This window comes from Microtus oregoni, unplaced genomic scaffold (genome assembly GCF_018167655.1).
Source record: "Microtus oregoni isolate MIOR12 unplaced genomic scaffold, Mior012 000037F_ref0000500, whole genome shotgun sequence".
In the NCBI taxonomy this organism is placed as follows: Eukaryota; Metazoa; Chordata; class Mammalia; order Rodentia; family Cricetidae; genus Microtus; species Microtus oregoni.
Window position 1 is genome coordinate 14260333 of NW_024543096.1, and position 27542 is coordinate 14287874.

Below are 27542 nucleotides of genomic sequence, written 5' to 3' on the forward strand. Positions count from 1 at the left end.
ACATAGGCAGAGATATTTCAACAGAGCTCCAGTTTGCATTTCCCTAACTATTAAAGATGTTGACCATCTTCTCAGGGGCTTGTTGTGAACCTCTACACTGTGGATTCTGTTGTAAAGATTCTTTACATAGTGGCTTACATAGTCTTATATAGTCTAGATAGTGATACTTCATCCAAATTGTATTCTATGAATATTTTCTCCCTTTTCATGGTTTTCTTCAATTTCTTCTGAGTTCTTGCTTGCTTGTTTCATTTTTGTTTTTGAGACAGAGTCTCTCTGCATAGCCCTGGCTGTAGAACTCACTCTGTAGAGCAGGCTGACCTGAACTCACAGAGATTCATCTGCCTCTGCTTACCAAGTGCTGGGATTAAAGGCTTGTGCCATCGCACCTGGCCGAAAAGCAGTTTGGGGTTGAAGAACAGTTTATCTGAGCATCATCTGCAAATGTTGACCCTGGAGATGCAGCAATAAGTATTAATATATACATTGCATCTATCCGTTTATAGATACTATTTTATTGTATAATCACTAATATTTTTTCCATCGCTAAATATTACTTGAAGCAGGATTTGGAATATGCACTACATAGCATTCTCTTAGCCACATCTTAGTTTAGCTTAGCCTCTGTTTGGGGGATATTTATATTAATTCCCTTCAAAGCAAAACAAAATAAGAAAGAAAAGAAATGCATGACCAATATACTTGCACAGAAGCCTCTTCTGTGCAGTTATTTTCTTAGTATGAACTCTCACCACTAGGAAGGCCTCCAAAAGACATAGTGCTCACTTGCGATTGTCTCGATTGTCTCTTGGAAAGACCACCGGTGTCTTGAAGCAAAGACTCTTGTCTTGTCTGCTGTGTCACGCCTGTTTGTGTGACAAAGAGCCTCACACTTACTGGAGAGAACTGTTGATGTTACCGCATCTTCTCTACTTTCTCCTCGTTACTTCCTCTGTCCTGCAGATCAAAGAGGAGAAGACCTGCCAAGGAGATTCAGTCCAGGGCAGCTGAGTGGCAAGCCCAGTTGTTGCTCAACATTACCCTCAAGGGGCCCCACCCCCTGCAGTTATAAAGCCCTAGTGAGGTGAGGTGAGGCAACCACAACCGGCACTCAGCCTCCAGAGCACCAACAAGGCACTGGCACACAGGCACTATGGCAAACGACGTGCAAGTCCCGCTGTCCCCGCTGAAAGGGCGGCACGCTCCTGCAGGTAGGTCCCCCGCACCCACGTGACTCCTGCAGCTGCAGGGGCTATCTTCACCCCCTTTCATCCTCCCAGAAGCAGCTCAGCGGAGCCAAGGTTGGCAGTCCACAACTGTCCCAGCAGCCTGAGCTCCTCTCTGGCTGTAGATGAGCTGGGACATACCCTCACCTGCGTGAGTCACCCTCGTGGGGATAATACCCTACTCAGTGTTCCACCGCTCACGCCACTTCTGTAAGATACCCGTGGTTAGGACGTCATACTAACCCCGTGCAGAGAACAGTGCCCCTTTCCTGCTTCTGGAGTCTTTGGGGTTGGGCAAAGCTATCAGCACCTTTTAATAAGCACGCAGGGACTGGAGGGGCTCTGACATCTAGAGTATCTCCCGTTGTTCAATGCATGCTCTTCGCATCGACTCTGTGGACCCTGGTTCTCCTGTAACTACGTATATGTTTACATAGTTTGGCTAGCATGCACGGGCCTATTTTTAGTCAGCTTTACATTCTTCCAAATGCTGTCCTTGTCTCCTGACATCTCAAAAACTTGGCTGCTTTGTGCTGGCCTGTCTCCATCTACAGATCCTGTTGTTTTTATAATGCTTTGGTACCTCTCAGAGGAGGCTGAGGCCTCTGAGCCTCAGGCCAGCATGACAGGCACAGGCTGTGCAGAGGCTGGGGGATCTGATGGAGACCCAGCGCATTCTGGAAGGCAGCCCAGTAGACTAGACTTTTCTGACGTCTTCTAGACACCATGTCCAATCTCCTTTGTCAGTCTACTGACATGCTACCCGTGTACTTGTGCTTAGCAATTTTTAACATTAAAGATGTAAAGGTATTAATGCGAATGAATGGGGGGGGCTGTGTATCCAGTCGTTAGGGGGACTCGTATATTGCAACAAGGCGAAGAAATATGCCACTCCCTTCATGCCGCCTCCACCCCAAGCCTTCAGATAATGATCCAACTAAAAAAAAAAAACTGATTTGCTACAGTACATTTATGCACAAAGTTAAACTTAAACACGTGGTTCCTTTGGCTTAAGTCAATTTCAAAAGTGCAAGTTTGAACACCACCACCAGGAACTGCCTGTCCCCGTCACTAATGGTTGCTAATTACTCTGTGTACATAGCGCACCATGACTCCATCATGACATGCCTCCGGCATGACAATGAATTATTATCAACTGTGACACTGCAGATAGGAGGTTCTGGATAATTGGAACGGAGAGGCAGGCTGACCTGCATCCCCACTGAGCTCAAGAGAACAAAGGAGCGTCACCCTTCAGCTGGTTCCCCATATTTTTTTTTTTAAGTCTGAGCCAGTCTGCAGTATTGCAAGTTGTTATTTATGGAGCAAAACTCGTAAGATGCCAAGAATTCTATTAAATTTTCACCCGATATTTAGAAGCAAAATACAGATGTCTGACAACAGCAAGCTTATGTCATGAGGTGGGAAGGTAAGGAAAGCATGGCAGTCAGAATCGGACAGAGTAGGGTTTGAGCTTCACTTGTAATTTGCATCTTGGAGTCTCGGATTTTTTACCTAGGGAAAGGGAGGATAAATAACAGCAATCTGGTAAAGCTAGTGTGTGATGAGAAGGGACAGTGAGCATAAGTAAGGGATGTGACACTTGAATGTTGACCCCTTTAAAACGCAGGCCTTGCAAGACCCACTGTGGTCAGGAAAATGCAGAATGATGCTTCTGGACTCCAAGGCTTTCAGAGGTGGGATCCTCGCTGGCGGCTGCTGCGGGACTCCGAACAGAAAACAATTGCACTGGGGAAAGACACTAGCGATTGCCAGCATAGCTATGAATGGAGCCACTCGGAAATCAGCTAGCCAACACTCTCCAACCCCATGCACGTGTGTTGGGCACTTCTTTACGTGTGTTAATGTAACATATCACACTACTGTTAGCCTTGGTTTCACATTTATGCCCTGGAACAAGAAAATGTCAGTCATGAAGTGGCCTGGGCTCTAGGAAGCATAACTGAATTTCCCGCTGTTTTGGTTTACCTTTATCTCAGTTTTATAATTACCCCATTGTGTGAATGGCAATAACCAAAGTGTTGTGAGCAGAAGACGGTCCAGGGATGCCAAATGCATGATGAATAGGAAGACAAACAGTCACTCCTCAGTTCATCTCTAGTCCTGCACGTTTTAAATTGACTTAAGTAAAAAAAAAAAAAATCAGAAATGTTCTGTGGTTCAGCTGTGAACTGCCAGAAGCATTTTCTGTCTTGTGAAGAAAACAGGAAAGGTTGTGAGAAAAGGTTATCATGAAGAATTCCAGAGGTGACCGTTAGTGCCTAAGGACCAGTGTCTTTTAAAACAAGCAAAATGGAGGGCAGCGGGGGGGGGGGTGGCATAGGTCAGTGTGCGTGCGTGCGTCAAAGAATACACAAAAGATATTCTATTAAAACAATAAAATTAGGCCAGGCTCATGCCTTTAGTTCCAGCACTCAGGAGGCAGAGGCAGGCAGATCTCTGTGTATTCAATGACAGCCTGGACTACAAAGAAAATTCCTGGTCAGCTGGGAATCTACTTAGTGAGATTCTGTCCCCCCCCCCCAAAAAAATAATTTTAAAAAGACATGAAAACTAAACAAAATGAAGGCTTAGTTTTTCTCAGTCCAGCAGGTAAAGTCGTGAAGAATAGGGTTGAACAGATTGAAAGAGAAGTGTATGAGATCCACTGCCCAAAACATCGCGGAGAGGGGGGCTGGTGACTGCAAGGGCAGCCGCCAGTCGCTCAAAGTCAATCTTCCACCTGCATAACATAGAAACTCCTAGACACGGCAGCCGCGCTCCAGATAAATGCCGCTCTGCAGAGAAGCCACACAAAGGAGCACACTGAAAGTCAGAGAGGCCAAGAGACCCTGCTAACACCACATATCCCTGAGACTGGAAGGTAACTGGCTTTGTGATGAAATTTTCTTGCTCCAAAAAAGTCCCTTCTCTTGAGAATTTGTCAGGGGTCTTGATTGGCCACCAAAATTCACTGACAAGTCAACCCTGACTGTCCACTGAGTAGCCTATAAGCATTGGCCTCTTCCTGAGATCTTCAAGTAAGTTTTCAGCCGTAAAGCAGAGTGTGGGCAAACTTTACATTTTCTTGCCTCCTATAACACATTCCCCACGGTCTAGGGAAGGAAAAGGGGCCAGTTTCTCTTACAGGCTGGTTTGGGGCTTGTCTATTCACTGCCAAACACTGGGAAAAACCTTGACTAGAGACTGCATAATTTGAGACTATAAGATCGACCTTTGAAAAACTACAAACCACAAACTCTACCACAAGAAGTCAGCTCTAACCCAAGACAAGAAGGAAAAGTTTCAGTCCTGCACCAACAAAGGTTTTCTAGCAAAACAACCCCAAAAAACCATTACTTTATACTTCTATAGATTCTAGTTCATTTTACTCGCCCAAAGTACTGACAATCTTATGTATTTATATTCAAATTTGTATTTATGGTCCATTAAGATAGTAAACCTATTCACATTTTACTGTGTCTAATTGCAGTTGGGTTTTACACAAATATTCTAGAGAAAATACAGTCCACATATGAAGCTGAAGGCGGGTGCATTAAGATTGAAAGGGCTGATTTATACACAGTGGCTCCTTAGAAAGACCTTCCAATCATACACGGGGTCAAGAAAACAGGCCAGGATGATTGTCGTAAGCTCTAGTGGCAGTTTGTCTAGATCCTGTGAGACCAGTGTTCCCAGCAGAGCTTTGAAGATGACCCTCCCATAAACTGGTTCCAACTGGTTCACTCACCCCAAGTTTGTGAGAGCCTTATTCTATAAACCAGGGCATCCACCCACAGAACTGGGATATCTTCTGTCTTGCCAAATGAAATTGTCCTCCCTAAATGTCTTTGCTTTAGTCTTAAGAATGAAGAACTCCTGAGTGTGGGTTTCTAAAGTATCCCTTGGTGTTTGGTTCCCTGTTAAGTGTGTACGCCCTTTCCAAGGTGAGGCAAGTGATGGACATTCTTTTAGCAACAGATTAGGACACCTGGCCCTGCAGAACTTTGGTGACCCTGACCTGCATCTAGTGGTCTTAGTGGATTGCACAGCTCCCTCCCTGTGACCCCCCCTTTTCTCTCTCTCTCTAATTGCTCTCCTTAGGAGACTCTCAGAGTCCTTCCAAATGAACTAAACATTGCCGAAAACAAAGATCTAATTAACCACATTAAGGAAAAAAACTCATATGATCATATCCATAAATGTTTTAAAAAATTGTTGAAATCTAATATCTCTTCAAATAATAGAATAATATGGAATTAAAATAGAAGGATAGTCCCTAAATGTGATGAAAATTCATAATGTGTGTATTATAGGAATAGATATGTAGGAATAGAAGGCCACACAAAGAATGTATTACATTTAATAAGGAACCACAAGCTTTAAAAATCAGAAAGACAAAAATGTCCACAATCATTCAAGGCCAGCCTGGACTACAAGAGCTAGTTCCAGGACAGGAACCAAAAATCTATGGAGAAACTCTGTCTCGAAAATCAAAAAAAAAAAAAAGTCCACAATAACCACATTTTTCCTAAAGGAGACATATTATTCTTTGTAAATTATATTTTTCACCTAGAAAACCTATAGAAAGTTATAATAAGCAATAATAGAATTTGCTACAATTTAAGTATAAAATTAATTACAATAAACTTACTGATATTCAGCTAAACTTTTCAGGTTCAAGTTTGTAGTTTGGGCATGAAGAGTAGACCTGATTTACAATAGCAATATCAACAAAGATAAAATGCTTAATAAAGGGGAACCTAAGCATAAGCCTACAAAATTAATCTGCACAAATTTCCAAGGGGCTCAGAAGAGGTAAACAATAGAAAACCACACATATTCTCAAATACAGAGCCACCAGGAGTATAAAGACGTGAATTTTCCTCTTTAACAATATCCATAAATTTACCCAAGTGAGGTGGTATGATCTCAGTTCTCAGGAGGTTAATGTAGGAAAGCCACAAGTTCAAGGCAACCCTGGAAAACACAGTAATACTGTATCTCAAAAGAAAAATCTTATCAATTAAAAATAATCAAAATATATCAACAAGAATTTATAGGAAATTAGCTGAGCAGTGGTGGTGCATGTCTTTAATTCCAGCACTTGGGAGGCAGAGGCAGGTGGATCTCTGTGAGTTCAAGGTCAGCCTGGTCTACAAGAGCTAGCTCCAGGACAGGCTCCAAAGTCACAGAGAAACCCTGTCTCAAAAAATTTGTAGAAATACAAAAAAAAAAAAAAGAATGTGTAGGGAATTGACAAATTTTTAAAGTAACAATAGATCGTAAAATTCTTTAAATAAAATGTCATAAGATGAACTGTCAAGTATTACAGCATACTATACTTTAACTACAAATATAGGGGTATCTGTACAAATTAATTGAACAGAAAGTTCAGAAATACTCATAGATGTACATGTTTTGACACACTCTTATATACTCCCATATATATGTATATGTGATGGTTTGAAAAAAAATGGTCCCCAAAGAGAATGACACTTTTAGGAGGTATGGCCTTGTTGTAGAAAGCATATCACCATTGGGGCAGCTTTGAGGTCTCTTGCTCAAGCTTCCCTCAGTGTGACAGTCAGTTCACTTTCTGTTGCCTGCAAGATGTAGGACTCCCAGCTTCAACACCTTGCCTGCATGCGCACCACCATGCTCCCTGTCATGATGATAATGGACGGAACCTCTGAAACTGTAAGAGAGCTATTGTGAGATATTTGTACACTGTATGATATAAAGAGGTATTGCTGTGATTGGGACAAGAAAATCCTGAACGGCTAATAGTTAGGCAGGAGAGTAGAGGTAGGACTTCTGGGAAGAGAGAGAACTCTGGGAAGAAGAAAGGAAGATTAGCCAGCAAGATATGGAGAAGAAACAGGAGGTACAAGATGGAAGAAAGGTAACGCCACGTGGAAGAATATAGATTAACATAAATGGGTTAACTTAAGTTATAAGAGCTAGTAGGATAAGCCTAAGCTAAGGGTGAGCCTTTGTAATTAATAACAAGTCTCCACGTTGTTATATGTGAGCTGGAGGTCCCAACGAAAAAGCTTGCTACAGAGAGCCATCCCAGTAAAATGTTTCATTTATAAGAGTTGCCATGGTCATGGTGTCCCTTCACAGCAATAGAAACCTACCAGAGATAATAATGTTTGTATATATATATATATATATATATATATATATATATATGTGTGTGTGTGTGTGTGTGTACATATATGTCTAAGAACTCAGTGTACAGTAAAGGTGAATTTCAAAGTGACAAGGAAAAGATTAATTTTCAATATTTGGATCAACTAAAACAATCTTACATCAAACCACGTGTGTGGTGTGTGCCCGTAACTGCAGCCCATGGGTGGTAGAGGCATGAGAACTTGGAGTCTGAGGGCAGCTTGGGCTACACAGGGAGTCCTGGGTTCATAGCAAAATCCAGTCTCAACAGCCTCAAAACAAAGCAAGACAAAGTTGCCTCTTCCTTATGACTTGCATCAACTGTATCATTAAAAGACCAAGGATATATGGGTGTAGCTGGAGCCTGGCTTCACAAGATGAAGCCACTGAATGTCTAAAAGACAGCAGAGAATGGTCAGCAAAAATCCCATTTCCTTATGAAACCACATGAGACTGACAAGCTTACATCATAAGAACAATAAAGGTTTGCAATGGGCAGACATTATCAATGAGGAAAAAGGCAGTAACTGGTACAATTAATCACTTTGCATTTCACAACTGCTCCTAAAATTCAGTAAGAAAGAGATGAGAGACTAGTAATCTAGTGGGGTGGGGGGGGGCTGGACAAAAGTCACGGAAAAGAAAACACAAACACCCTTCTAAAACAGGCTTAAGCTGTAATAACAAAAAGGAAATGCTAATTAAAGCAACGAGATACTGTAACCTGGAGTTTGGGGACAAAAGCCTGGCAGCCCCAAGTAGCTAAGTTTGGCCATTGTCCCCAAAATGCCAGTTAAAGACATGAGCAGTGATCAAAAGCAGAGAAGAGGTTTGATCCGTGTGCTTTGGGAAAAGGAACAGACAAAGATCCAGGGATCCCAACTTCATCTTCCAGGCTCTGGCATGAGCCTGAGGCTTAGTATTTATTATTTTTTTATTATTTTTTATATTAATGTATGTATGTGTGAGTCCAGAAAAGGCTATGAGCGACCCAGGTGACTGAGCTAGTGTGGCTGCTGGGACCGAACCAGTTCTCCCCAAGATCACAAGCACTCTTAGTGCGGATCCGTGTCTCTAGTCCCGGTCCAAGCGTTAGGTTTAAATACAAGGAGAGTCAGGAAGGATCATGTGAAGCCATTTTCTTTCCCCAACCAAGCCATCTGACTCCTCCCACTTTCTAACACCTAGGCATAAAGCAGGTAACCCAAATGAAGGCAACAGCACAAAATGAAGGCTGGGATGCTGGGCTTCCATCCTGCTTCCAGTTACTTACTTACAGGACCCAAGACAGCTTCTCTGTGCCCGTTACAGTTCTAATCTTTAGCTTATTAGTGGATAAAACACAACCTTGTCTAGCCCATTGTCTGGAGAAACAATTGCTACCATGGCAGCTGGTGAGACTGTAAACTAGCATAACCTCTGTGAGGGCCAGTTCAGCCGGATTTAAGAAAATTCCAAATACACGAAGCAAAGCCACTTCTAGAAATACAACGCCCAGATAGCCGTGTGCTTGTACGACACTGTGTATAAAAAGGATACTCACCGCAGCTCTGTTTATGAAACGAGCGAGACACTTAGCATTGGCAAAGTGGCCAAGTCAACACAGAAGGTTTTCATATAGAATTGCAAAGCAGATAGTAATAAGAAAGACATACTGAGCGGTGGTGGCGCACGCCTTTAATCCAGCACTCTGAAGGCAGAGGCAGGAGGATCTCTGTGAGTTCGGGGCCAGCCTGGTCTACAGAGCGAGTTCCAGGACCGCCAGAGCTACACAGAGAAACCCTGTCTTGGGGTCGGGGAGAAGAAGGGAAAGGAGAAGAGGAGGAGAAGAATAAGGATGGAGATATATAGAATAAAGACAGAGAAAAGCGGAACATCCTATAAAATGTGTGGTTAAGGCAGGGGGAAGGGGGGGGATAAATCAGATAATAAAACAGTATCTTATTCTACCATTTAAAACAAAGAATGTGTCTAATAACATCTGTTGGTGAAAACTAAAAACTCGGAACTTGAAATTTAGCAGTGTCCAGGGAGATTGTCTGCAGGCTGGAAAGAGATGGTGGCAGGGAGTCACAAATCTTTTCATGTGTCCTGATCTGTGCACCTTCTGCACTTCAATATTAATATGTATAAGAAGAGTGATAAAGTCAGCTTGAGGCACAGGTTTTCTTTATTTTCCACACTGGAAATAGTTTTAGAGAATTGCCCAAGTGGAGTTTCCATGAAGAGAATTTATCAGGTTCAAACAAATCAACGTCCCCGTAGCCACTTTTCATTTGAGCATGTCAGATTTTAGATGTGTGATGTTTCTGAGAAAGGAGGGAAGTTTTTGTTGTGACTTGCAATCTGAAGCGGGCTGTTCCTTCTCCAACGCTGATTTCAGCTGACACTGTTAAACACTTGAATTGCTTTTAGGTCGTCTGTAGCCTAATTAACACTAATTGAACTCTTGAATGGCGTGACTATTAATACAATTTAATTACTCATTAGAACCTCAGAGCTTAGCCAACATGGAGGTTTGGGGTCTGAGATGAAGGTGGCTATCCCCTGGAATTCAGAGCCCCTCGTTTGAGTTAAATGTCTGTGAACACCCTGAAATTTGGCTCATCTCTCCGAATCTGACATTTGAAAGCTTCCGTTGAAAAAACAAAAGTGCAAGCCATGCAAAAAGCTTTAATCTTGTGGGAAAACAGAGGGGTCACATTGTAATTACGGGTTGCTATCTTGAAGAATGTAATTGGTTTGATAACAAGGGACAAAAAAAAAAAAACCTGTTTTTCAGCTAAATGCCTAAGGGAGTGTGTTGTTATTCTTCCTAAGTCTAAGGCGTGACCTTCTGCCTTTTCAACCTCGTTTCCACTTCTCTGAGCAGAATAAAGCTAACCCCAGGCCTTCCCTGCTTCCTGCCCTGGTTTCCTTAGATTTTCTTTTTCTTTAATTCTGTTGTTTAGATAAAAGTGTTTTCTCTATGTCAATCTGGAAACTCATGTTAGATGGGAGTCCTTGTGAAAAACAAAGCTGTTCTCACGTGCACGCCTGCTTATTGTTCCAGTGAAAGCTGGAGGGATGCGGATTTCCAAGAAACAAGAGATGGGCGTTTTGGAAAGACACACCAAAAAAACAGGACTGGAGAAAACAAGGTAGGGATTGCTTATAGTTCTGCTCCCAGAAGTTATTCAGGGACAAACGAAGGCCCCCAAGAATTTCGGGGGAGGCAGCCAGGCATGGGTAGAGGCGAGAATCACGATGAGAATTGGTTCTGGGATACCAACTGGAGCGTTTCCCCATTACACCCTACCCATTCTCCTCTCTGCAGTCACCCAGCTGCCTCCTAAAGTGGTCCTAAATGCATCCGACCCCAAAGATCATTCCATTCCTCTTATTTTCTTTAAAAGACTGCACCTCCTCTGGCCTTTCTCATAGCGTGCTCTATGATATGGATAAAGAATAACTGCCTCTTAAAATTTTGAAATTTCCATTCACTTATTTAAGAAAATAGTCACTGTGCGCTGGCTAGTTTTATGTCAACTCGACACAGGCACAACACAAATGGCACAGTCACTTGGGAAGAGGAAAGCACAGGAGAGAAGATGCCCCCACCAGATAGGCCTGTAAGCAAGCCTGTGGGACATTCTCTTCCTTCATGAGAAGCTAGCCAGTTCGCAGCATCCCTCCATGGCCTCTGCTTCAGTACCTGTCTCCAGGTTCCTGCCCTGCTTGAGTTTCTTTTTTTTTTATTATTATTTTATTTATTTGTTTTTGGTATAAGTTTCTCCATCTGCATGTATCCCTGCACACCAGAAGAGGGCATCAGGGCATCAGATCCCATTATAGATGGTTGTGAGCCACCGTATGGTGGCTGGAAATTGAACTCAGGACCTCCAGAAAAACAGTCAGTGCTCTTAACCACTGAGCCAGTCCAGAGTTCTCTCAGTGATGGACTGTTACCTGGAAATGTAAGAGGAAACTAACCCTTTCCTCCCCACGTTGCTTATGGCCATGGTGTTTGTCACAATGACTGAAACCGTAACTATGACCAAGCTTGAAAGCATGCCAACACTGGGGTTGTTTTCCTCCCTCCTTCTTCTACCATGACCTTAACATTATAAAGTTAGAGGTCAGAGCTGGTGTATCCTATACATACGTGGACTGAAGACTTGCTTAAGGACTATGAGTGTATTTCGAAAAGAAATGAACACACTGACCCGATTCCTCCAAGTAGCCCAATGAGGAATGATGCTTTTGGAGTTTGGTTTCCATGGAGCTCTATGAGGGATTCAAAAGGAATTGTTTAAGGGATGCTCAAAAAACCTGCTTAAGTCTCACAGAGAAAATGTGGAGGGAAACAGACGTAATTTCTTTGTCCTTTTCATACCAAATTATTGGCCGTGTTTGTGTGTGTGTGTGTGTGTGTGTGTGTGCGTGTGTGTAGTGTATGTGCGTGTGTGTAGTGTTTATATGCATGGCATGCTCACACATGTGGAGACCCAAAGTTTCCATCAGGTGTCTGTCTCAATCGTTCTCCACTGAACCATCTTCCCAGCCCCCAAGTAAAGTTATTTTTAAATTACTCTTCAAAGTTTTTTTTCCCAGTATGTGGCAGGGATTTTTATAAAGGATTTCACACACGAAAGAAAGAATGAACTACTGGTAGATTTCCACTAGTAACAAGTCTTATACCATGTCTGAGAACCCATGACAGGTCCATAGATTCCCCTTCATTGTGACTCCCCCCCCCGACCCCCACTGAGCATAGAATCCTCCAGGTCTACTTTCTTGACAACCACTTCTTACAGAACAGTTTTTACTTATTTTTGTTTGTATGCTTTTTATGTTTTGAGGCAGGGTTTCTCTGTGTAGCTCTGGCTTTCCTGAAACTCTCTCTATAGAGCAGAGATATGCCTGCCTGTGCCTCCTGAGCACTGGGAATAAAGGCAGGTGCCACCACCACCCAGCTACAGAACAGTTTTTTAAACACAGGAAAGACTTCTCTCATAATCATTGGTCTAGATCCCTAATAGCGTCTAGCAACCAACACAAACAATCCAGAAAATAAATTCACCAAGCGCAGAGTTTGTGTAAGACACTGCACTGTGGACTTGGGCCTGAATGAAACCTTCCTATAACATAGCTTGACCAGCGAGAAAGAAGGTAGACACAAGAGAACACATGCTATCATGGCTTATTGTATGAAATCCAAAGACAGAACTGGTGGTCTTTGCAGGGAACTGGTTATTCCCAAAGGTCACTGATTTGACAAGTGTTTTAGTTCATGAATCCATGAACTATAGGCTTATAGTATGTGCATTTCATGTGTGCATAGTATATGCCAGTGCAAAGCTAAAAATCAGTTATAGTAAGAACTTGGTTTACAAAGCGTGGTGTGGCACACGTGGACATGGAGACAGAACGTTGTTCTCTAGGTGTTGCTGAGCACAGTATAAACCTGCAGGAATCATTTAACCTCTTCAGCAGCGGTATTTTGAGAAAACACAAAACTTGGGTATGTGTCTGTGTATGTGTGTGTGTGGTTTGTGTATGTGTGTTTATAATTTGTGTGTGTGTGTGTGTGTGTGTGTGTGTATGCATACACAGAGAGCTGATGACAGCTCCAGTATTGTTCCTCAGAAACAATTTGCCTTTTTTAATAACAGGCTGTCTCACTGGCCTGGGCCACCAAATAATCAGGGCAGCAAACCCCTTTCTTTACCTCCCCAGTGCTGGCATGACACCTCCATACCTGGCTTTTCTTGTTTCTTCCCTTTGGGTTTTATAGATCAAACGCAGGTCTATCAAGCACTTTACTGACTGTAACATCTCCCCACCCCAATAAGTCACTTTGTGGGAGTGGTGTTGGGGATTGAATCTAGGGTCTGTATAAACCAGGTCCACACTCAACCAACCACTGAGCTACATCCCCAGCCCCAAGCTTTGGCTCTTATTTAAAGACCCTTTTCATCTTCACAGTGCCGTCACAAACGCTGCCAAAATCCAGATGCTGGATGCTCTGAACGACACACTGGACAAGGTGAGCCATCCGTGCAGCGACTCACATAAAACTCAGACTCTGTATTTGCCCAGTGGATCAGGTGGCTCCTGTGAGCCGGCAGACGACGGACTGAGATTTTTCCAGCCCCTGAGTTTGATGTCCTTGTGGAAGAAATCGATCTGTTCTCAGTTAGAGACACATAAAATAGTTTAAATGAGAACTGTTTCATTTAGAGATTCTCCCGAATCCCTGAAGTGTCTATTAATAAATCACTTCAAAACAAGGTAGGGAATGATGAAGTGAGCGTCATGATGCTGAGTCTGTAGAACTTTTCATTTGTCCTCCCAGATATTTCTCAGGGACCGGCTTGTTTTTTACAAAAGGCAGCGTGGTATGCCGGGACCCTTCTTCTGTACCTCAGCGTCTCCACAGGAAATATTTGATTTGTGGCCATGGTGGGTAGTGGTGGGCTGAGTGTTTAAGGGCTGAAGGCAGCCAGACACTAGCTGGGTTTGTCTAGTAAAACACGTTTAAAGAGGGTAAAACCACTACTATTTTTCCTTCTAGAGCTTGAATTTATCCCAAGTAACTCAAATAGTGCAAAAAAGTCATATTGAGCAAACAGCAATTTGGGGTTTGGGACTCTGCAGTTGATCGCATCCTCAACCCCATTCACCCATCCTTCATCCATCTGTCTGTCCATCCATGCTTGTCCCCCCATCTTTACTCCCCATCCCTATCCCTACCAAACTCTGTAGGTAAACTTTATGCTCCCTTCTTCTGTTTTCACAAAGCAAGTGCATGGATCCTAAGGGTGATAAAGAGGGCCACCCTCTTTCTTCTGCTCACCCACTGACTGAACAAACAGGATGGTGTTGCCTCTGTTTAGCAAGGACTTGAAGTTGTAAGGGTATTTCCAAATTCTCTCCCACACTACTGAGAATCAGCAATTATTCTGAAATAAACCAATAGACAGATCAGCAGGGAACGGCCTAGAAGTTTATTGCATGCCCAGGAGCTAAACAGAAAAGTGAATGTCCAAGAGCCCAGCGCAGAGTAGGAGCATACACCCTTGCAGCATAAAGGGAAAGGACGTGGAGAACGTGAGTGATACAGAATATGAATCACTTTTAGGGGACTGAATGGCTAGAAGAATAGCCGATAGCCTGCTACCAACTCTGCTCTGCGCTCTGGGTGTGGGTCAGCTCTTGCCTCCCTTCCTGAGGTAGGCATCCGTTTCTTGGCTCTCAGATATCAGGGACAGAGATTCACAGCAGCAGAGAATGTCCTGGAGGGTCTGGTCTTTGGGTAGAAAGAGGGCTTCAGTGGGAGCCCCTCCTGCACCTGCCGCCTACTAGGCTTTCTCAGTGTGTGGTTTCAGTGTGCCAAGGGGCCATACTTTGAAGTATTGTGTTGCCAAAATCAGGATCTGAGGAGCAGCAACTCAGCTCTAGAAAGAGTCATGCCCCCCCTTCTCTGTGATGTGTATCTGTCTGTCTGTGTGACTGTGTCTGTGTGTCTATGTGGTCTTATGTGTGCACACAGAGACCAAAAGAGGGTACCAGGTATCTTCTATTGGAATCCACCCATCCCTTTTTGAGGCAACTACCTTTTGTGTCTTCCATTGCACTTGTATATACACAGGGCACATAAGAATAAAAATTCATCTGTAGCATATGGTGTCACAAAACTTTTATTCCTAACACTTGGGAGGCAGAGGCAGATGGATCTCCATGAGTTCAAGGCCAGTCTGGTCTACATAGCCAGTTCCAGGACAGTTAGGACTACATAGATAGACCCTGTCCCAAACCAAAAATAAGAAAGAGATTTAAATATTTTTGATGTTTTCCTCTTGTGTTAAAGTGGTTCCTTCCCCATACTATACATTATCATGAAGACCTAACTATTGGTCAGAAGAAATGCGGTAGTATAATTGAAGAGCATAGTTTTGGGGTTTTTTTTTTTGTTTTTTTTTTTAGATTTTCTTATGTTTTTTAATAATAATTTTGAGTTTCAGTGCCTTTAGGAGAAAAATACATCTCTGTATGATATATAATATTTTGGTTGTTATGCACAAGGTCACAAGGTTGGCTTTTGTGTTTTGCTTCGTTTTTTTTTTTTTTTTTTTTTTTTTTTTGGTTTTTTGAGACAGGGTTTCTCTGTGGCTTTGGAGCCTCTCCTGGAACTAGCTCTGTAGACCAGGCTGGTCTCGAACTCACAGAGATCCGCCTACCTCTGCCTCCCGAGTGCTGGGATTAAAGGCGTGCGCCACCACCGCCCGGCTTGCTTCGTTTTTATAGTCATTTAAAGTAGCAATACCACAGACACAGGAAGACAAACCATATCGAATAAAGACACAATGCAGTGTTTACATTGGCAATGGGTGGATGCATAGCACACTGAATCCATACTAAAAGAACGTCCAAATGAACATTCTTCCATACTGGCTTTCAAAAATCCCCACTTATGTTTCATAATAATCACAAATTTGGGTAAATTTCATGTAGTAGGAGCATAGTTTTTGTACTTGCTAACATTCTTTCTCACTTTCGGCTAGTTAAGTTGAGTCCCAAGAGCCCACGAGGTTCCTGACCTTGATTTTGTAATAGTCTAACACAACTACTTCCTTTAAGGCTTCACCAACCATTCAGTCATTTGACTACCAATGATAGGGTTTAAGACTTGGGAGATTGGAAACACCCCCCAGAGAGATGGAACTGGATTAATCTAGGTGAAGAGCAGCCTGAACATTCTCCTCCCACTGTTTTTCCACGTAGACTGTTTTCTCTCACCCCACCCTGCTGTTGCTGCTTTTCTGCCTCTCCCATCAGCTCTCCCCACGCACCTCGCCACCCCGACACAGAATATTCCCACTGTGCAGTGGCCGCACACATTGCCTGATGTCACTGTAGAAAAGGCGTTGTGTGACCCAGATGCTTTCTCTGCTAGCATCTGGGAGACCTGGCCGTGGCTAACTTCTGACAGTCACTTTCAAAGGCAAGTTGACTTTCAAGATGTCATAAAGTTCCTCAAAGATTTATGGTTTCTTAACTTTTCTTTCTAAGACGGGGGGGGGGGGGGGGGAACGGGGAGATACATTTTTGAGTTGTGTTCTCAGCACACAAAAGTATCTGATTAAACATTAACAATGTTTATGTTTTGTAGAGGTGTGTGACATTGGTGTCTGATTAAACTTCAGTAACATTTTCCAAATCACCAGGCATTGGGTCATCCACTGGCCAAAGTTGCCCAGCTGCCTGTGAAATGGGGTCTTAGGAAGGAAAACTATCAAAGGCATCTGTGAAATTAGGAGGGATCCTCTCCTTCCACAAATTAACATCTCCCTCGGAGTGTCCTTGAATGTCACTGATGTGGAGTGTGTGTATCGCTTTGAGTGCTTTGCTTAATAGGCTGTGGAAATGTAAGCGCCAACCCTGGAGTTGAAAATTAACAGCTGGGGAAGATGGATGGACGAGCTGGCATCCGCTCAGACCACCACACTTCAGCCTCAGAAGCAGAACCTGCCCTGGGTCTCCTTCCCTCTCGGGTTTACTTCAGACTTCCAGGCAGACACACTTTGAGCAGACCTCTTTTGCTGGCTGTCTTCCCTGAAACTAAAAATAGGGGTTTTGAACTCACAGGTGTCTACAAGGAAGGAAAATTCTCAACACAGGAATCTCTCTCATGTTTTCATGTTCAGTGTCACCCCTGTAATGAAGCCAGGAGGCAGAATACACACACACACACACACACACACACCCCTCAACCTTGAATTCTTCCTCTTGTGTTCTGTTAGGTGCTGTTACCTTAGTGGCTCAGACAAGAAGCAAGTTTTATTCTACTAACACTATCCCTTTACAATAACCATTGATTAAAACTCTAGAACTTTCCCAAGATAAGATGCTAAATAAAAATATAGATGGTTGTAGACCATATTCTAGAAACTGACTTCTATTTGTTTCCAGTTCGGTTTTGATAATCTAATCTCTGTACCTTCAAAGACAAATAATCCACAGCAAAGACCCTGGTTTCCTGTAGCCCTGGCTAGCCTCAGACTCCTGGTCCTCCTGACACCACCGCCCCAAATGCTGGGATTACAGGTGTGCCCCAGCACATCTGGCTAGAAGAGAGTTTAAGACTCTCTGTCCAACCACGACACTTCTCCATCAGAATGTTCCTGCTGACTGGGACAGGGATATGTCAAAGAGAACTTAACTATGCTGCCATTGTAGTATTAAAAGTTGCCATGAAACTCTGATGCTGACCCACACACACACATACACACTTTTAGTTTAACACTTGTTTAAACTATTGTGTTCATTCTTTGAGGATTTCATACAGTGCATTTGAATTGTGTCCACCCTTCTTCCCCAGCCCCTCTCAGAACCTACCCAATTTTCTGTCTTTGTTTTTAAACCCCTCAAGTCTAATTTGTGCTGCCCAGATGCTCTTGAGTGTAGACCCATCCCTTAGAGCATGGCTGACCTACCAGATATGACATCCCTAAAGAAAACCAACTCTCCTTCCAGATAGGTCTGTGATGTGTTTTCTTGATTGATGATTAATGCAGGAGGGCCCAGCTCACTGTGGACAGAGCCATGTCTGGCCTGGTCGTTCTGGGTGCTATAATATAGCAGGTTGAGCAATCGATAGGGAGCAAGCCAGTAAAAGCATCCCCTCTGACGCCTCTGTATCAGCGCCTGCTTCCTGGTTCCTGCCCTGCTTGGGTTCCTGTTTTGACTTCCTTCAGTGACCAACTAAGCTGGAGGCAGATGATAAAATAAACCCTTTCCTCCCTAAGCCGCTTTTGGTGAACTAAGACAAAGAGTGTTGTTTAAGGGGTACCATGTTTCAGTTGGGAGATCAAGATTTAGTTGAGTAGCAGTGGGGATGATACAGCAATATGAACATATTTAATGTTACTGAACTGCAAAATACTTTCATAAAAAGGTAAAATGATCAATTTTATATCCTATGTTACCATGATTTTTAAAACAACCCCCAGAAATGAAGCCCTTGAGTTATTGAAGCTGATCCAGGACAGGTCCGCTAACAAATCCATGCTTAGCAGAGAGACAAGGGGCTCTGGCGCTGTCCCCCTCTTCTGGTTTCCTAGCCCCGCCCATTGCCTTTCCTACCTAAAGGACAATGACAACTGTGGCATTCTCCTTCCTGTCCCAACTTCCTGTCTTGGCCCTTCTCATCCCGACTGATCACCCAGACTGCAGTTCTAGTAGAGGCTCCCTTTGTTTTCCTGCTCCCTTTACCTCACATTTGACCTTCGCTAACTTGCCAGGTTGTCCTTCCTGCCTGTGACTTTTTTTTTTACTGTGATTTAAAGTCAACCTGAAATAACCCATCTGTTTTAAATGAAGCTAAAAATACCCACTCTGGAAACAAACCACTAAAGTTAGTGACCCCCCAAAATTTCTTTTAGGCTCTAATGTCAAAAGAAAAAGAAAACACAATACTCTCCCTTACCATACTGCAAAACACATATACACTAATGATAATTGCTCTGACTTAAAAAATAAATAAGTCCCCCATTCGTTTTCAAACTTTAAAGCAACATTTATAGCTGATATTAAATTATTTTGATCCCTTCTGCTGGAAAGTCAGCAGGGGTCCATCCTTGGGGTTAATTAGTATATACTGTATCTGCTCATTGTAAAAGACAAAGTAGAAAAATACTTGTAAGTAAAGCACTAAGAATTTCCCATGATCCTATTCTCTGTGTGTGTGTGTGTGTGTGTGTGTGTGTGTGCGTACACATGCACGCGTGTGTTCACAATCCTATTTTGTGTGTGTGTATGTGTGTGCATGTGCATGCATGTGTGTTCACGTGTGCATTTAATGATTGAAAAAAGACTTCTCAGAGTCAAATTTCACATGAAAGTCAATGCCCTTTGCAATAGCTCGGCTAGGGGTACTTGAGAAGATATGGGAGGCACACGCTCTCCCTAGTTTTGAAGATCCCCATCAAACAATGTGCTACTTAGAGTCCTAACAGTCTATCTCCCCCTTTATTTAGCTTGAGTGTCAAAACAAGGACAAATTCAATAGTGATATATTAAGTGCCTAGCAAGCCAAGGCCCCACTTCCTGGCTGGCTAACAGCCGTGTCTTGCTTGAGGTACTTTGGGACAATATTGATGAGCTTGGAAACCCAAAACTGAAGAGACACAAAGGTCACTGAGTCCAAACTCTTCCTAGGAATAATGTGCAAATCACTCAGCAGCTCTGAAACCCTCCCCGTCTTAATCTGCGCTGAGTATAAATCCCAGGGGATCTTTGGTCGATGGGAATTTTTTCTGACTGTCAGAAAGTCACACAGTCTGTGTTCATCTGAATGCACTTCCTCACAGCTGACAAATGAGAATCGTTTTCACCTAAAAACTAGTAAGCTGCTCCTCAGTGTTCCTTTACCAGGCTGTGTAGTTTGAACCAGGTGGAAGGGCCACTCTTTACTGAAAAATGTTTTCTAACTTCTTTCAGAGGGTCTTTCTCCTCATAGTTTGATAATTAAGTAAATAATTGTCCCATCCTCAGAACTTCTCCTTAAGGTCGCCACATCCTTCTAAGAATATAATGCTCTGTATTACATAAACTAGTGCTCGAATCACCTGCTGCCACAGATGGGGGTCGCCACTTCTGCTTTTCAAGATGGGACCACAAAAACAAATATACAGCCTGGTGTGATGGTGCATGTTTCTGATCCCAGCCCTTCAAAGGCTGAGGCCAGAAGACCATGAGTTCAAGACTTTGACTTATATACGTCATATGTCCTGTGATAAAAGTTAAAGACATGCTAATGAAAGAAACAACAGTGTAGCATGTACACTCCTGTGGGCTGAGGACTGGAAGTGCCATGGAAGGAAGGTCTTGACAAAGCAAAGAAAACTGTGACTTGACCAACTGTATTGATTTTTTTTACTGTAATATTGTATAACCCAATGGATCCAATGTGCTAATTCTTCTTCCCTTCTCATCCTTAGCTCAACCATAAATTTCCAGCAGCAGTTCACACAGCACATCAAAAGCCCACACCTGCCCTGGAGAAGGCCACTCCCCTGAAGCGGGCCTACATTATCCAGCAGCCTCGAAAATGACAGGCCAGGATGTAAAATTCAGCCATCTGGTCAACCTTCCCATTATCTGACAGCTCAACAGAAATGACCAACACTTCCTGTAGGCCTGCTGCCCTTGCTTGGTAAATAAAACAACTTTTGTATCTTCCCTTTTTACTTTGAATAATAAAGTTCCCAAAATTATAAATCCAATACATTTCTGGGCTCCTCAGAGTTATTACACACAGGCTCAGTTCTCCCTGCAGACAAAGGTGGGGGTGAGGGGAGATCACACTGAGCTTTGCAGAAACTAAAATTCTATGCCGACAAAGGAATACATCTTTCAGTTTGTTTGTCTTAGGATGGTGACACTTTCTCTTATACTGAAATGTTCGTCTCAGTTTCTTACATAAATACATAGTTTGTTTTGGAGGTTTGGTGAGGAGAGATAAAAATTATTAAATTGATTACACAGTTCCTTTTGCCGAGGAATCAAAGATGGAAGGTAAATTGATTGCAAGCATATTTTCCCTCAAAGATTATTTTGGTAGAAAGTCGTTGATAAACTCCCAGAAGGTGGATGCTCTAACCTGAGGAGGTTGTGAGACTATGGTGTACTGGTCTGGGCCCCTTTAGAGGCATGGTGCAAAGTAAGGGCTGTCATAACTAAGCCTGCTCCAGCTTCCCCACCACTCCATCACACGGCTAGTTCCTTCTTATGCTTGGGTGACAATAGGGGACAGTCACATTCCTGCTTCACAGCAGTGGCTATCACTCACTGTCCCACCATTCAGCACCTTTTGTTGATCATACTCTCCAACAATCAACTCTTCTCTCTACTTAGGGAAGGAGATCCACGCTTCGCCCACCATCACCTATCGTCTTTCCAGTTAGCATCCCCAAGGGCAGTGATTCTCAACCTTCCTAATGCTATGAACATTTAATACAGTTCCTCATGTTGTGGTGACCCCCAACCATAAAATTATTTTTGTTGTTATGTCATAACTGTAGTTTTGATATTACTATGAATTGTAATAGAAATATCTAATATGCAGAATATCTCAGATGTGACTCCTGTGAAAGGGACATTTGACACCCCCTCCCAGGGTCCCAATCCAACCCATAATGCCCCGCTACTATGTGCCCTACTATTGAGTCTTATCTGGGAAGCCTAAGGCACCTGGTAAACTCTGGTGGGGTGATGGGACAGATCAGCTACTTCCTCCTCCGGATTGTTAGGATTTTTTCAGAAATAAGAAAATTTGTTGGAGAGAATATCAAGGTTTCAGTCAATATCAGCATGAGTCCAAAAAATAATCCTAACCACTCTGCCTAGGCTTAACCCAGGTCCCAGTACTCTGAGCTATTGTCAGAAAATTCTAAGGTTTAGGAGGCAGGGTTCTACTTCTGTCTCTCACTGATTCTGAAACCTTAAATAAACCACTTACCCTCTGTGACCCTTGTCAAACAGATGTAATTATACATGTCTCCCCAGTTGAAACCTCGAAGTCAAAGTGACCCCTAAGATTCATAAAAGCTATATTAAGGTAGGGAGAGTAAGGTAGAAGCTGCCAGAATGAAAATAGTAAGAGACAAACAACTCTTGGGTGCAAACCACGGAAGGCCTTGAGCCCACAGATCTCCAGGAAAACCAGAAATGTTAAGCTCACAGAATTGTCTTTCCAAAGGAAAAGATGAAAAACCTGTTCTTCCACCCAAAAAGTTGAGAATTATGAGAAATTAACAGCCTGTTGGTCTAGGTCATATCAAGTTCTTACAACTAAGACTAGAGGTAGCTAGTAATTCAAATGACCCTTATAGCCAGAGGCTCCCACAAGCTCCAGCAACCAGGACCGAAGGTGGCTAATAGTCCAAATGGCCTCTATGCTATCTGTATGGCCAGTACCAGGCAATATCCTTTGGCCTTTATGGTAGTACAGGTTCGTATCTCTAGAACCCATCTTCTTGGGAAAAAAATGGCATGCACCCTGAGTTGAGGTTCAATGTAATCATGCTTCTTTGTACAATAAGGATTATATTACAGCAGGAAACTTTTTCCAATTTATCCTGGATTTCAAAACATTGAGAATAAACTGCTTATTAGACTCCCCACAGTCTCATCCAGGTTGACCAAGTCAATCAGTGCCAGGTTTTCATTCTTATCCCTTCATGCAGTTCACTTCCCTGTATGCTACCTGCAGGGACCCCAACTCAAACAAGGGATGGATCCCAACATAAAGAGTTCAGGGGATGTCAAAGATTTGGGTTTGAAGGGAGAAATGACAAAGATGGGATGAGTCTAGTGTCCCAACGAATGTGAGAAGAGAAGAAGGGATGAAGGATGTACTGAGATAGAAGATGCTCAAAGGCACACTATACAGTGAAGGTCCTAATTTACATCCATACCTGAGTTATTAACTACAAGTCACCGAAGCAGCAAGTCCAGTGTTACCTTTAGATCTGAAAGGAAACTGGAATTGTCAGAAGAAAAGGACCAGATCAATGAGAAAATCCCATAGTGATATGGCCATGTGTGCAGAACGCCACGGGGACTTCTCTCACACTCAGGGAGGAAAACCCTGCACAGATGTGCCGGGACTCCACTCAGGAGCTCCTGCTGTCACAGTTCCAGAAAGAGTTGTGCCAATGGGGAAGGCGCATGCCTGGGCTAGGGATTTCCTTCAGCTCATTTCAAGTCGATAAAAATGCTAGGTACTGTGCTCCAAAGATGAGGAAGACTGTCCCTGGCAGCAGTGACAAAGGCGTGACAGTCAGTCAGTAGGAAGCAAGAACTGAGAAATCATCTGAGGGTCACATGCAGTCAAGAAACCTGAGGTGACTGTGGGAACCAATGACCCATGCCCGAAATGTTACACACACACACACACACACACACACACACACACACACACACTCTTAAGTTACACCTTTGGTAACAAAATGTCAAACATCCTCAAAACTTGGGGTCAATATAGCTATTGAACCTTCATGTGTTTGTTATAGAACTTTGCAATGTGACCAATACTGTTTAGCCATGACACCTAGGTCCTTCCCTGCCTCCCCCTCTTTTCCTGGGTTATTTTAAAGCATGGTTCAAATACATAATTTCCTCTAGAAATGTTTCAGTGCATTCTTCCTAAAAGATGAATGCCTCCTCCTTTCTTTCTTCCTCTCTCGCTCTCTCCCCATTTCTTTGTCTCTTCCCCTTTGCTTAAACAGACTCTTCACCAATACTGTGGAACAAAAGACAACATTTTTGCTAAGCCACCAGGAATCTTTTACCGTAAAATGGAGATTGTCATTACCACACTAGTTACAAGAGCCAAAACAAACAAACAAACAAAAGACACGGAGCTGAGCCCATGGAACCAGAGCTGCAAAAGGGAAAGCACACATTAGAAGATGGCTCTCAAACACAGGGAGCGAGAGAATTAAACAAAAGGCTGCAGTGGGTTAGCTAGAGGGATGGAAGGAAAGGACCGGAGAACATGGATCCTTGCTGAGGACAATGTATAAAGAACCATCTCCGGGGCTGCTCAAAAACCTAGGCTGGAGCAAAACCCAAAGTAAATAGATGAATGACAGACAAAACTGTCTTTACTCCACAGACAGCTGCAAGGCTTTCTGTATGAGCGGCATTCTTCAGAAGGACCCGCAAACCAGCCTTGCAATTGGTGCATAAGGTGCATATAGTGTCAGCTGGGGTCACCATTCCCCTCTGCCTATATTAGATTACCTTAAATCCACCCCATGCCCCCCCACATCCCATCTGCAGTGGAAGCTCAAAATATCCTCAAGATGGCTGGGAATTCCCGGTAGTTCCACCATCATAGTAGCCTCTGATTTCTGATAAATTCATTCGTTGCTTCCTGTCCCCGTCCACCACCTTGATCTGAACCCCCACCTTTTCATGCTGGCTGTGTCCCGTCCCCCATGCCCCCCCCCGCCTTCCTTTCCTTTTCCTTCTCCTCTTGCTGACTTCAGTCAAACCGGTCATTCATCTTTTTCTTGAATACCCCAAAACAGCTTCCCAACCCCAACAAGTTGGACATCGACTGCCAGCGCTGCATCCAAATAGGATAGACTGGCTGAAGGGTGGAAACTTCTTTAGAAAAAGTGAAGTGAGAGGACCTAAGCAGTCAGAGAAAAGGCAGAGAGCACTCAAAGAGATATCAAAGGCCTGAAAGGAAACAAAGTCCCTGGAAGGCCAAGTGTGTCTCTGAGGTTAGGTGGGGGCCGTTTCTCTGGGAATGCCTTAGTCCTAGGTCTACAGCAGCCTCTTCCATCCCATAAGAACAAAGTCTAAAGAGGAAGCTGAGAATCTCTGAATAGACAGGCTCTGGTGTAATTTGGACAAGAAACAGAGCTGAATTTGAAGAGAGAAATCTTTGAGCGAAAAGACGGGGTGGGATGGGGGTAACCAAACCCCCCCCCCAGGGCAAGAGCCATGTAAGTTCAGGCTTTTGTTTAAAAAGAGCAAGGTGGGAGTTGAAAGATTATGAAAGGGACCAGGAGAGGGAAAAGAGATCAATGCATTGATGTGAGCCCTCAAAGGGACACTGGAAAGATAAAGGAGAGATCTGAACAGAATTCCTTGCCTATGTACAGCCAAAGGCATGGGTGAGGGAGAAGACTGGAGATGGAGGGCAAAAGGCGGCCTCTGCAGTAAAGTGTGTAGCATCAGACGGCCAGGCAGAGAGCGGCAGACGGCAGTGTTATCCACGAGGGCTTGACAAACAATCAGACATTATCGCAGCATAATTTGGGGTGACCTGGACGCCCATCCAGTAAGCCAGCATGACACTGGACCTCAGGTACAAATTGTCCCTGGAGCTATCAAGCCCACTGAGTACAATATGCCACTGCTGAAATTATCAGACACTGAAAAGAAAAGACTCAATGCATCTTCCTCGTGAGCAAATTTCTCAAGACTTGGGAAGTGAGACATGAGACATGAGACATCATAACCTTGTGCGAGTCAGGAAACGACCCACATTAGCCTGCACCTTATCTATCTTATTTATTATCAATAAAATTTCTTCAGCAATTCTTAGCTCTTAGCACTTAATTCCTGTGCTTTTCTTCTTTCAGAAGGGTCTGTTAGTTACTCAAGGATAGAATAGCCAGAAAAGACAGGTGTAGTCAGGCACCCATCTCAGGAGGCTTGAGGAGGAGCAAATTCAAAGCCAGCCTGTGCTACAGGGCAAGACTTTTGCTCAAAAAGTCAAAGACAAAATAACAACAAAAGGTAGCATTTAAGAGAGGAGATATAAAAGAAAAGATTGTGTCACTTCAATTCACGCAAGAGCAGGGGTTGAAATGAATTCCTTAAAGCATAGAAAACTGAGAAAAGAAGTGGAGAAAGGGAGTCCTTCTCCCCTTTAAAGACTGCAGAATAATGAAACATTTTCAGTGTCATAAAGAGGGAGCTTTCCAAAGGAACAGACCCAGAGGCTTTCAAGAATGAAACAGATATTGCTGCAAATGCATCCAAGGGAAAGTGTGGAGAAAGAAGACAGAGGTGAGGACCCGGGGGCAGAAATTGCAAAATCAAAGAACGGATTCAAACTGGATGCCCCGGGGAGATGAGAACAGAGAAAGGTCACTCAAGACCAAAACCATCGCCTCCGGCAGCTGAAGCCCAGGAGATGGCTGCACGGATCCAGCAGGCAGAATAAGAAGGCATCCATAGAGATAATGGAGGGTTTAGCTGAATGCATCGAGAACCAGGGAGCCGAGTGCTGAGCTCGGCTGTGGACTGGTCAGGCAGTTCTGATCCAGCTGACTTTCAAAGCAGGGAGGTTCTCTCGGGTCTGCAGGTGGAGTGTGTAGCTGAATGCAGGCACCGAAAGGAAGGCACGGTGTCCTGGAGAGACGTGTGGACCTGGTGAAGTGAAGATAGCCCCCACACTGCCCTTTTCAAAGAGTATTATTTATTGATCGATTGATAATTTCAAACATGTAGACATATCCATATCTTCCCCTACTCGCCTGTCCCACTCCCCAGGCTCCCCCGAAACATCCCCCCTCCTGCCTTCATACCTTATTTTTAACCTACTGAATCAGATTCATGCTAGCTGCATGTGCAGGAGACCTACAGCATCCACACCTCCCTCTCCTAGCGAACATTAACTGCCAAAGGAGGCGTGGCCTCAGGAGCCCCTCCTATGCCCCATCGAATGGTGATGGGCCCTGCCTTGTGCAGATAACCACAGTGGCTGTGAGCTTGTGAGTGCAATGACCATGGCATGTCTGCAAACAGTACTTCACGGCATTCCTCCCCACCTGGCTCTTCTTTCCACGCCTTCTTGCCCTGAGCCCTGGAGGACTTGATGGAGGTGCCCCATTTAGGGCTGAGCCGTCAACCGTCACTTATTCTCACACTCCAACCAATCTCCACTTTAACTGTTGCCCACTACACCAAAAAAACTTTTCCCACCCCACCCCCCTTATCTCTCTCTCGCGCGCGCGCATTTGGAGGATACACAATGACAGACAGCTAAGGCGTGTTGGAAAATTACTGTGTGTCAGAGACTGCCCACTCTGTCTGATCTCTCGCTAACATCTCCCAGCCCCCATTTTACAAATGCTGAAGGATTATTCGAAGGACCTAAGGCTTAAAACACCCACACCGGTGGGCTTTTATTTATGTTCTGTAACTGGAAATCTTTCCGTTACTTTTCTAAATTACTTTTTCACCAAGGTAGTCATGGTAACATTACATATAATATTAAAAAAAAAAACAACAACAACAACAAATGACAAGTGCTACTCCTAATAACCCCAAATTGGAAACAGCTCATGTGTCCATCAAGAAATGAGTATGTAAACAAACCGTAGTCTCTCCTTGCAGGAGAATGTTATTTGACAACGAAAGCAAATGAAGAGTATGAGATATAGGATATACCTGTTTAGTAAACACAGAACCCACGTAGGATTCCAGCGCCAAATGAACAAACAAAAAACAAAACGGAAGAACTGACGTGTGCTGTACACTAACGACCCTGTTGCCCAAAGGATGCCAGTCACAAACAGCCATGCATCGCATCCAAACCAAATGTCCCCAACAGGCAGATCCACAGAA

General features: G+C 43.6%; 1 protein-coding gene across 1 annotated transcript; it reads left to right on the top strand.

Annotated features, from left to right (window-relative positions):
- Nucleotides 1-1107: 1107 nt before the first annotated feature.
- Nucleotides 1108-20664, top strand: Dapl1 (death associated protein like 1). Its single transcript, XM_041631684.1, has 4 exons — nucleotides 1108-1211; nucleotides 10456-10543; nucleotides 13371-13431; nucleotides 20387-20664. The coding sequence occupies exons 1-4, from the start codon at nucleotides 1154-1156 to the stop codon at nucleotides 20498-20500; spliced, it is 321 nt and encodes a 106-aa protein (XP_041487618.1). The 5' UTR covers nucleotides 1108-1153; the 3' UTR covers nucleotides 20501-20664.
- Nucleotides 20665-27542: the final 6878 nt, after the last annotated feature.